Consider the following 12,592-nt stretch of genomic DNA (forward strand, 5'->3'; position numbering starts at 1 on the left):
AGAACCAGAGAGAACAGTCCTATTGATTCTGGGGGAAATAGGCCTTTTTTCTTTAATAATGATAGATGTACAAAGTTCTCATTCAAGTTTTTATATTTTCCACTGGGGGTAAAGGGAAAAATGGAAAGAAGAGGAAGAGCGGGGGAGGAAAGAAGTGGAGTGGGGGAGAGAAAAGAGGGAAAATGAGAGAAGCTGGGAGAGGAGGTAGAGGGGAGGGAGAAGGGAAAGAGGGAAGGGGATGGAACTACACTCCTGATTTTTATGTTTATTAAAATGGACATATAAATACTCCCCCTCAACACACATATACACTTTGCTGAGAAAAAGTTATTAATGAAGGTGGGATAACTCTGCAATTTACTTGACAGGTATTTGTAATGGTCTTTCCCTTTTTCAAATATAATTTGAATTCATTTCCAAGCCATCATCTTTAAGTTTTCAGATTTGATTGCAAAATCTGATTGGTCTGTTCCCTAAGTTTTATTACAAAGAGGTATTGATATTTCTTGAATATTTCTCTTCTTCATTTACTGGTATGCACAACTGCAGCTAAACTGTAACATAATGACTTCTATACAACTTAGTGTCATCAGCTCAAGTTTACAATTTGCTTGACACATAAGAAATGTAATTTTTGCAATTATTGCTATCATTAGTTTATTAAATAAATGGAATAATACCATTTTATAATATAGTACTGTTTGGGGCTGAGGAGACAGAATCAGTAGCTATGCTGTGAGCTAACATCCAGTACTTTGCCAGATTTTTATTGCCCAAAGTTAGATTTAGAGAACACTATCTGATCTATGGTACACCTGAAGCCACATTATATCATAGAAGGAGTCTGTGGTGTGTGCCAAGCAACCCTACTGACAGTCAAGAAAGGGTGTAATTTAATGAAACAAACAAGGATAGGATGCTTTCACTTCAAAAGGTCACATATAGCTAATTTAGGGTTGTATTTTTTTTTTCTTTTCTACGGATGAACAGGATCCACTCTGGGTTGGATTGAGATCAGATTCTGTGTTTCCTCTTTCTTGATTTGCTCTTCCACTTTTGCAAGAACACATTCTCAAGCCCCTTCTTAAGAAATAGGCCATCAAAGGTAACTTCCACATCCATGAATACTTTAAAATGGCTTTGGCTGGCCCTTCCACTTGATTAGATAGTTTGGCTGTTTATAAAATTCTGGCTGGCAAACCATTTCCCTACAGAGTTTTGGAAGATATTAATTCACTATATTCTAGCATCCAGCGTTACCAATAAAACTTTTGAGGTTGGTGTGATTCTTATTCTTTTGTAAGAAGACTTGTTTTCCAGCCTGAAAACCTTTTAGGATCTTCTCTTCATCTCTGCAATACCAAAATATCTTAAAGTGCTTTACTGTGGGTTTTCCCCCCTATTCATTATACTAGGTATTTTGTGGGCTCTTTCAATCTAAGACTCCTGGCTCTTTGGCTCTGGGAAATTCTATCATTTCTTTAGAATTTCCTCTTCATTGCCTTTGTTCTTTTTCTGGAAATTATAATATCTGATGTTAGACCCCCTGGATTGAACCTCTGTATTGTTCTTCTTTCTTCAACTTTCCCATCTTTCTGTTTTATTTTCCCAGAGATAACATAAAATTTCTTACTGCTCTCATCTTGAATGTTTTATTTCAGAAATCTCATTCTCCATTACTTTTTCAGAGTATTTTATTCTACATAATGGGTCTTGATTCTCTTTGAGGATGCACAGAGGTTTTTTTTTTTTTTTTTAGAAGTTTTTTACTAATCTCTAGTTGTCTCTTGGGCCAGCTTATTTCCTGGGGGTCAAAGTATTTTTGTTTATCCTGATCTCTCTTCTCTGTTGAAGGATTTTTTTAAATACCTGGTGATACTGAATTGTCCATCACAATTTAAAAGGCACTAGAAGAGCGGGGAGTTTTTGCATGTGACTAGCAAGCTTCTCTTTGCAGTAAGTGGAAGGGATCTGGTAATTACACTTTGGAACCCTTAAATGGCACAATATGGAGAGCTTTGCAGTAAGGTACCAGCGCACACTCTTGTTGCCCAATTCCCCCCAGACAGTCTGTCATTGTATTTGTTTATCTGAAGGGGAAACAAACACCTGGCTGCCAGTCCTTCTACTCCAGGCAGTGGGTTAGTCCTTTTATATACTTTTAAGCAATCCCTCCTTTTTAAGTACCAAGGCACACTCCTATCCTCCATGATTCTGCAAATTGCAGGACAGAACAGCTCTTTCATTAGCTAAAGTTTCTTCCTCCATCTCTAAGTACTCTATACACTTTCCAGCTTCTAGAAATGATTTCGTATATCCCATTTATTGCTGAGCCCCCTAGCATTCTTTTTATTTTTATCATTTCAATGATGTCTTGAGAGGGAGAGGAGCTAAAGACTTGTACTAAAATATATTTAAGGTGATATGTATCTTTAATAGGAAGCAACCTGGTCACTTCACAGTTCAATGGACTTGATTTTAAGATAATGAGACAAAATCACTTGAGAATTATATCAATTATTATGTCTAGGAAGAAATAAAATTTGAATACTATCTACTCTAGCTTCCTATGCCAAAGTTAGAATACTATGAAAACAGCAAATAATCATACTTACTGCATAAATGCAGGACTATTTTTTAATGACAAATTAGTTAAGAATATTCTGAATTACAGATGTAGACAGGTCTCATTTGTAGTATATGCTTACTCAGATTAATTGTATGGCTATAAAATGTAAAAGACACAGAATTCACATGAAAAAATAAAGATACAAAAAGATGAAACAGAAGTATACTCTGATTACTGAGATCTAGAATCAAGGATTTTGAGCTGGAAGAGACCTCAGACGATAATGCAGTCCAATTATTTAATTTTCCAGAAGTGAAAATAAAGACTGAGAGAGTTTCAGTGTGTAGAGCCAGTGAATGTCCTTTGCTAAACTAAAAGAAACAAGTACTCATAGTAAAAATGATCAAAATTTAGTGGAGAATATAACAATGTCTTTTCATCACTAAAGAGAAGCTTTGATCAGGTACAAACTCTGTAAGAATTGAGTTAACATAAATGTAACTGAAATGCCCAAATGATATTCATACTTACTCATTACCCCAGTCCAGGCGCACGGTGATATGCCGCTTAACCTCCCGCACCTGATCCTGAGTAAGGTGACCAGACAGTAGCTGCCTTCGAAGGTCAATAAGTTCATTCATCACATGGCGTAGCTTGTAGAAAAGATCTACTTTGTGTTTCTGAAAGGGCATTTTTGGTGTTGGGTGAAATGGAAAAGGGATATGGAAAGAGAATGAAAAAAGAAAAAGAAATAGTTAAACTATGAAAAGTGTTCGTTTCTCTAAACCTCTAAAAAAAGGCAATATAAAGAGGAGCATATTTAAGAATCTTAAAGTCCTTAGTTTCTACTGTCTAAAAATCTCTATATAATGACATCTAACAAGTAATATAATTGATGTGGATCATGCAAAGTACCATTTATCTCTACTCCATTTGGGACAATTCATTTTCCAGTAAATCAGAGTTACTAAACTTAGAACAATGTTAAACAGGAGCCTAGAGAGCTGTTTCCTCTGTCAGAAGTTCCTACGTATGTAACATCCCTGGTTTCTCTAGGAGGGATACTCAAGTTGGGGAGGGCAGTGAGAGAATCACTTGCCCTACTTTGAAGGAACTAAGGTTTCAATAAAAAGCCAGTCTCTGTAGTTAACATTCACTCCAGGTTTCCAGGCCTCATCTAGTTTTAATTAGCTTTTGTAAACAATATGCGTCCCTAGTGTCATAGATTTCTACTCTTTTCAGTTTAATAAAAAGTTATCACCTTTATAAGAGTTAAGTGGAAACATCTTAATGAACTTAATTATGGACATTACAGGGGTTTCAACCTTACAGGTAAAAAATATAAATGCCATGACAATAGATGCTTGAGGAAAAAGATTTACTTAAGAATATAGATTTAAAAACTAAAGTCTTATTTGCTCACAAGTACAATCTTGGTTTAGGAATATTTAGGTTTCTGTTTCTGTTATAGAAAAGCATGATTTTATATGATAATTAAAAGTCTTGGAATGTAACTTATCTATAAAGAACGCTCTTTAAGGTCAGACCAACCTGTACCATAGGGTTAGGAAAGCCTCTATCTGGAATTTCCCCTAAAAAGACCCTTGCCAAAATAAGCTTAATTAAAGTAACTATAAATAAAATTAATAATAAAGCAAATTACAAACTAGCAGAATCAGCTAATATTCTTAGGTGGCAGTGATCTTATGATTAAAATGTTCAGGACATCATGCTACTTAGAAATCATCTAATAGAGCATGAGACCTTTCAAGGTCCATCTCATAGAGAAATTATTTTTAAGTAGAAGACCTTAGGAATCATACACTCTAATGACATTTCAAATAGAATGCGGTCCTTTCTTCACTTGATGATCATACGAAAAAAAGTTAAGTACCTTGATGGCACACAATGCTGGCAGAAGGGCAGAACTCACAAATTCTTGCCAGTTCAAGTAACAAGGCCTAAGCAAATTATATCATCTGGAAAATTGAGATCTTAAGGTAAGCAATAAAGGCAATGTGGTCTTTGCTTCCAGCACATGCATTTCTTTTTGATAAAACAGGGCCACCTGTCTAAGTTTAAAATAGAAAGTTATTTTCCCATCAAACCACACACAGTGATCTATTGCATACACACATAAGCATTTATTCATTCACTTGATTTACAAATGCTTACGGAGCACCTGATGAGTGCTATTACTCTGTTGTGATCCAAAGTCCCTACATTCATGTTTCATTCTAGAGAGCAGAGATAGACCAGAGACAAATACATAATGGTGGTGATAAGTTCTAAAAAGAAAATTAAAGCAGAGTGGGGTCAGTAGCTGGTCAGTGGTGGGTTGGCTGGGGCGTAGGGGAAGGTACTGCTTCAGGTAGGGTGGTGAGGGAAAGACTTCTTTGGAAGCAGAACTTTAAGTAGGAACCTGAATGAAATAAGGTGACAGCATTTGGGAAAACAGGGATAGTTTATTACACTGTTAACTAACTAGAATTTAAATGAAAACTTGAAAAAAAACTGGGGAAGTTTTAGAGGCATAAGAAACAGCAAGAACAAATGCCCTGCTGTGGAAGTGAACTTAGCATGTTCATGGAGAACAGAGATGTCAGTGCACCTGCAGCAAAGTGAACAAGGGAGAAAGTGGTGGTGATTCAGTCAGAGAGGCAACAGGGACCAGATTAGGCAGGGCTCTTGTGTAAGCCATGTGAAAGGGTTTGGCTTTTATTCCAAGCAAGAGAGGAAGCCACTGGAGATAGGGAGCAGAAGAGTGACATGATAGGACTTAAAGCTTGAAAGCATCACTCTGAGTGAAAGTAAACCATGAAAAAGCAAAGAGGAAAGCAGGGGTTCCAGTCAGGAGGCTTTTTATTACAACAATCCACAGGATGACAGTTGATAAGAGAAAGCTAAGAATAGTAAGGTAAAACTTTTAGGACTTGGAGATTAGACATGTTTTGTCCATAGAGCTGTTGGGATCTGCTGATGGATTAGATGTGGGATATGAATGGAGTCAAGGATTACTCTTTTTTCCTGGCCTGGGGAACATGTCTGGAGAAAGGACAAGGTTCAATTTGGACATGCTAGGTTTGACACTGAGTTCCAACATTTAGAGGCCAGGATAGTATCTAGCACAGGGAACTAAGAAGGAAAAAGCAGTGAGATGACAGGAAAAGCAGGAGTGTATTGAATATAAGGTTTTAAGGAAGACTGTCAAATGCATTGAGAGGTTAAATTAAAACACAGACTGAGAGTTAGCAACTGCATCTGGAATTGTGGTAGCCATCACTGACTTCTCTAAGGGCAGTAATGGGAGAGAAGAGAATGGGAACAGAGTACAGACAGCTCTTTTTTAGAATTTTCAGTAATTGGAAGCAGAGAAATGAGGTAGTAGAACAGTGTTGTACAATCAGGGGAGGGTTGTTTTTTTTTTAATGATACGAAATTTCAGGCTATTTTTATGCTGAAGGGAATGATTTAGTAAAGAAAAAAAATTTGATGATGCAGGTGTTAAGTCCTTCAGTAGCCAAGAAGAGATGGGTCCCAGGTCAAAAGGGAGGCCCCGTTTAGGCTGGATATTCTATATATTATCACAGAGGAAACACAGAGAACTCAGATAATGACACACGCATTTGGGAGATTTGGTGACAGGAGAACTAAATTCTTCTTCTGGGTGCCTTATTCTCAAGGAAATAAGAAGCAAGGTCATCTGCTGAGAGTGAATAGGGTGGGAGAGGGTGTTCAAGATTTGAGAATAGAGAAGATGTAAAACAGTTTCATAGGGAGGGGTAACACAATCTCAGCAGGAGATAGGTAGTTCAATTGTCAGATGGTTTTGAGATTTGTATACACTTAAGTGTGGTTATGTGTATTTTTTAAGCAAAGTGTAATGATGTATATTGATACCGAAATATCAAGTATGTATGTACATATATGTATGTGTGTGCATGTATATCTATGCACAAATATATACACACATGCACATATATACAAAATATTTATGTAACATATACATGCACACATATATAGTATCGATGCCAGAATATACTAATATAGTCTTTTAAAATATTAAACAGTCATTTATTGATCAAGAGTTTCTAACAGATTGTACTGCCCGAAGATGACTACAATAACTCCCAAGTACTATTTTGCACAAATGTGACCCTCACACTCCTCCAGTATGAGATCGAATCTGTTTCTTCACACTTTCGAATCTGGGGAGACCCTGAGACTGCTCCAACCTATCAAACACAAGAGCAGGGAGCTAAAGCTAGTTCTAGAAGCAGCCCTTCACTTGTCTGGCAGCTTCAGCCTCCTGCCTCTTGGAATACATGTTCCTTCTAGGAGTTTCACTCTCAGAATCCAGCTGTCATGCTGTGAAAAGCCCAAGCTGCATGGAGAGCCCACAAGGAGACACTCCAGTAAGCAGTCCCAGCTTTATGAGTGAGCCATCTTAGCTGCTATACCCAGCCTAGTAGAACCTTCAGGGGACTACAGCTCCTACACAAATCTGACTGCAACAGAATGAGAAACCCTATGTGAAATCTACCCAACTGTGCTCACTCTATCCAGAGAAGAATGAAATATAATAAATAGGTGTTGTAAGGCATTAAGGTTTGGGGTAGTTTGTTATGTAGATAATTGGGAAAACTGTACAGTATTTTTTCCAAATAGAAAAATCAGTTATTATTTCTAATTATATGAAGCTGGGAATGCTATTCCTGCACTAAGAATGAAATGGATCACATAATTAGAAAGTAGAACTATTATTACAATCAATTTGGTGCTATGGTGCTAATTTCTTTCTCCAGTCCAACCTAACGACCTCTTTGAGCAGAGGCCCTAGCACTAGAGGCTGCTCCACCAGCACCACTATGACACCACACTGCACTCTTGGATTTGCTACCAAAAGACACTCACCACCCAAGGTGAGCAATCTGGAGTGACTGGCCGCAGAGCACACAACTGACCTAGAATCACTTGACACCACAGGACAGGTGAATGCTCCCCTCAGGCTGAACAATCCTATTCTACTGAGAGTCCTGCTCCTAGGTAGATTAAAATAACAGTACAATTAGGTTGGTGGTAAGGTTTAGCTTTCCTTCCCAATCATCCCTAGTTCCTGTTAAGGCTAAAATAAAAGCAGGAAAATTAAAAAAAAAATCAAAAGAAAAAGAAATCTATAGGCCATCTTAGCAACATGCTCAGCCTCTCCAAAAGATCTATAGTCTAATATTTGTCAAGAACAGTTGCAGAATATTTGGGAAGTATATTGAACAGTCAGCAGAAACTATAAATTTAGAATAATTAAACTACTTTGCAACCACATGCCAAGCAGAATTTGTCTCACCACTGTGAAAGAATCCCTGGAACTGGGCAGAAAAAAAAATGTGAGTTTTAATACTCCTGATTTTATTTTATTTTTTTAAAGATTTTATTTATTCATTTGAGAGAGAGAGAGAAAGCACAAGTAAGAGGGGAGAGAGAGAAGCAGACTCCCCACTGAGCAGGGAGCCCGACACAACAAGGGGCTCAATCCCAGGACCCGGAGATCATAATCTGAGCCGAAGGCAAGATGCTTAACCAACTGAGCAACCCAGGCTCCCCTTAATACTCCTGATTTTAGAATTATTTTTACTAAACTGCTTGTAACCCAATGTAGAAAGGCTGTGCTGCAGTGATGCTTCTCAGTTAGCAAAGGACCAAAGCTGTTGAGTGCCCATCACCAAGGATGCTAGCTTTATTTTAAAAACTACACATGCACAACGACTGGTTAATAGATGCTAATGAAAGATTATAAATATCAAATTTAAAAATTACATCAAAAGTACTACTATCCTCAAAAAGCACAAGTATCCTGCCATGAGTACTAAAAGCTTTAGGTAAAAACCAATTTTTAATTTTTTTTATTATGTTCAGCCAGCATTATTTTTTTATTTTATTATGTTATGTTAATCACCATACATTACATCATTAGTTTTTGATGTAGTGTTCCATGATTCATTGTTTGCGCATAACAACCAGTGCTCCATTCAATATGTGCCCTCTTTAATACCCATCATCAGGCTAACCCATCCCCCCACGCCCCTCCCCTCTAGAACCCTCAGTTTGTTTCTCAGAGTACATAGTCTCTCATGGTTCATCTTCCCCTCCAATTCCCCCCCTTCATTTTTCCCTTCATACTATCTTCTTCTTTTTTTTTTTTTTAACATATAACGAATTACTTGTTTCAGAGGTACAGGTCTGTGATTCAACAGTCTTACACAATTCACAGCACTCACCATAGCACACACCCTCCCCAATGTCCATCACCCAGCCACCCCATCCCTCCCACCCCCCACCACTCCAGCAACCCTCAGTTTGTTTCCTGAGATTAGAGAATTCCTTGTATCAGTGAGATCATATGATACAGCCAGCATTAGTTTTTGATGTAGTGTTCAACGATTCATTAATTGTGTATAACACCAAGTGCTCATCACAACATGTGCCCTCCTTAATACCCATCACCCTGTTACCCTATCCCCCACCCCCCTCCCATCTGTAACCCTCAGTTTGTTTCCCAGAGTCCAGACCAATTTAATGGAAGTTAAACAATACATCTAAAGCTCAAGTTGTTAAGAGCAGATTCCCAATCTCTGTTTTGTTTTACTTCTTTCCGTTTTGCCGCACTTCTTAATTTTGAACATCCTTTTATTTACATATAGGGAGATGGCTTATTTTCTCACTTTATTGCTTGAAAACAAACTAATTATTAAGAACTTGAGTTTAGGGGGGCTCCTGGGTGGCTCAGATGATTAAGCATCTGCCTTCGGCTCAGGTCATGGTCCCGGGGTCCTGGGATCCATCGGGCTCCCTGCTGAGCAGGGAGCCTGCTTCTCCCTCTCCCTCTGCCTGCCGCTCCCCCTGCTTGTACTCTTTCTCTGTCAAATAAAAAATAAAAAATCTTAAAAAAAAAAAAAGAACTTGTGTTTAGGGACACCTGGGTGGCTCAGACGGTTAAGCATCTGCCTTTGGCTCGGGTCATGATCCCGGGGTCCTGGGATCGAACCCTGCATCGGGCTCCCTGCTCCTCGGGAGGACTGTTTCTCCCTCTCCCACTCCTCCTGCTTGTGTTCCCTCTCTCGCTGTGTCTCCATCAAATAAACAAATAAAATCTTTAAAAAAAAAACGAGTTTATTCAAACTTCTGAAACTATTATAACATTGTATTTGAATTATACTTGAATAAAATAAATTTTTAAAACTCCAATATTTTGGGGCTGCCTGGGTGGCTCAGTCGTTAAGTGTCTGCCTTTGGCTCAGGCCATGATCCCAGGGTCCTGGGATCGAACCCTGCATAGGGCTCCCTGCTCAGCAGGGAGTCTGCGTCTCCCTCTTCCTCTGCCTCTCTCCCCACTCCTGCTCTCTCTCTCACTCATTCTCCCTCTCAAATAAATAAATAAGAAATCCTAAAAAAAAAAACAACTCCAGTATTTTTTTTACTGCTGTTAAATAAAGTCTCTTATCATGAAGTAACCTCTAATCCTATTCTATTTGCATTATACATCAGAGCTCTAGAACTCATCCCAGTATAATATAAAAATATCTAAAATAACAGTACTTGCAACCCCAATGACACTTCTGCCAAAAATATCTTTAAGCCCAGGAATTTAGACTGTCATTTTCGGTTGTTCCACAACATAGTTGGCCAAAGCTTGAAACTGAGTTCAAAAGAGAAATTTCTGTGAAACAAAAGAGTATCTAAATCCAAGCTATTTCATAATGATCTTCAAGTACATATCTGCAAGAAATGAAAATGCAAAGCAGCAATGTGGAAATTCTTTTTAAACTGTTCACAAATATGGGGATGTATCTTTTTTTTTTTAGTTTCCCCAAATGGCGTCATCCAGGGGTCACTGCCATTTTATTTCCATTGCTTGCCAACAAGAGCCTGGCAAAAGCTTCCCTCCCCACCACCTTCTTCTTCTTTTTTTTAATGTAATGTTAATCACCATTCATTACATCATTAGTTTTTGATGTAGTGTTCCATGATTCATTGTTTGCATGTAACACCCAGTGCTCCATGCAGAACGTGCCCTCTTTAATACCCACCACCCAGCTAACCCATCCTCCCACCACCCTCCCCTCTAGAACCCTCAGTTTGTTTTTCAGAGTCCATAGTCTCTCATGGTTCATCTTCCCCTCCAATTTCCCCCCTTCATTCTTCCCCTCCTGCTATCTTCTTTTTTTTTTTTTAACATATAATGTATTATTTGCTTCAGAGGTACAGGTCTGTGATTCAACAGTCTAGCACAATTCACAGCGCTCACCATAGCACATACCCTTCCCAATGTCTATCACCCAGCCATCTCATCTCTCCCACCCCCCACCACTCCAGCAACCCTCCGTTTGTTTCCTGAGATTAAGAATTCCTCCTATCAGTGAGGTCATATGATACATGTCTTTCTCTGATTGACTTATTTCACTCAGCATAACACCCTCCAGTTCCATCCACGTTGTTGCAAATGGTAAGATCTCATTCTTTTTGATGGCTGCATAATATTCCATTGTGTATATATACCACCTCTTCTTTATCCATTCATCTGTCGATGGACATCTTGGCTCTTTCCACAGTTTGGCTATTGTGGACATTGCTGCTATAAACATTGGGGTGCACGTACCCCTTCGGATCCCTACATTTGTATCTTTGGGGTAAATACCCAGTAGTGCAATTGCTGGATCATATGGTAGCTCTATTTTCAACTTTTTGAAGAACCTCCATACTGTTTTCCAGAGTGGCTGCAATGGGTATGTATCTAATACAATCTATTTGCCTGGCATACATGTTTATTCCTCCACCTCTGAGGGGCCAGGGTATCTTTCTCATTCCATTCTCAACCCAAACATATCCTCCCTCACAGACTTGATGATAACCAAAATAACACCCTTTGTAGTGTCAATCTTCTTTCATAACACAAGTATTTGCAGGAGAGCTAAGACTTTAAAAAATTCTTTCTACTTCAGTTTAAATAAGCTGATCATAATCTTTCCTCAGAGCAGATAAGAATCTTGATAAGAAGGGAGCAAAGTCAACTGAAAGGTAAAGAAAATATTAGTGATACCAAAAATAGAGATGGCAGTTGCTGATGTCCAGGGCATCTCTTCACAATGCCGAACAGGGTGAATTTACCTGACAGTGGGCTGTGGACAGCTCAGCCATTCCCAGGCTCACAGGTAGCCCTTCTACACAAGACAGAACAGAACAAACCTCTACTTAAAGACAGCATTTAATATGTTAAATATGTATAAATATGTTAAAGCAGGAGGGGAAGAGGTATCTTCTTCTTACATACAGAGACCACTAAGAAACCAGCCCCAATCCTCCCCATGTATAATTATCCCTTCCTCCAAGTGCTAAAGATAAAAGCTGGAAAGCAGGCAACTTGGCAGAAAATAAAAGACTGAAAACTGAGGTCTGGGGACAAGGAGGGGGAATACAGTTGGGGAGGGTAGGAGGATTGGAGGGAAATCAATAAGAATCAAGTCTATTATCTATACAGAAAGACTCAGGGATTGGAGGTATAAGGAAACCCTGAAGGTGTGTGTGTGTGTGTGTGTGTGTGTGTGTGTGTGTGTGTGTGTGTGTGTGTGTGTGTGTGTGTGTGGTGGGTCTGAAGTATGTACCTGGGGAATGGAAATAGTACTGGTTATAAGTCTTTTAAAAGTCTGTAAGACTCTTAACTATAGAGAACAAACTGATGGTTATCATAGGGGAGGTGGGGGGCAGTGGGTGAAACAGGTGATGGGGATTAAGGTGTGCACTTGCTGTGATAAGCACCCGGTGTTGTATGAAAGTGCTGAATCACTAAATTGTACACTGAAACTAAGATTACACTGTATGTTAACTATCTGGAATTTTAATAAAAACTTAAAAAACCAATAAAAAGACAAAATAGAGTTTTCTAAAGTAAAAAAATTAAAGAGTCTATTTTTTTCTATTTAAAAAAAGTCTGTAAGACCTTCAGGTCATTATCCCTAACTCTATTCTGCC

The 12,592-nt window shown here is 38.5% G+C and overlaps 1 protein-coding gene across 1 annotated transcript in view; it reads right to left on the reverse strand.

The window, feature by feature from the left end:
* The window catches only part of DOCK3 (dedicator of cytokinesis 3), a 558,375-nt gene that overhangs the window by 194,994 nt on the left and 350,789 nt on the right, over positions 1-12,592 (reverse strand). The window contains 1 exon segment of the mRNA XM_088022140.1: positions 3,101-3,249. Within this exon segment, the coding sequence (XP_087878266.1) occupies positions 3,101-3,249 (149 nt within the window).

The sequence above is a fragment of the Eumetopias jubatus genome, unplaced genomic scaffold, assembly GCF_037043125.1.
Source record: "Eumetopias jubatus isolate StellerSeaLion01/CBP00866 unplaced genomic scaffold, mEumJub1_p1.0 scaffold_1, whole genome shotgun sequence".
Classification (NCBI taxonomy): domain Eukaryota; kingdom Metazoa; phylum Chordata; class Mammalia; order Carnivora; family Otariidae; genus Eumetopias; species Eumetopias jubatus.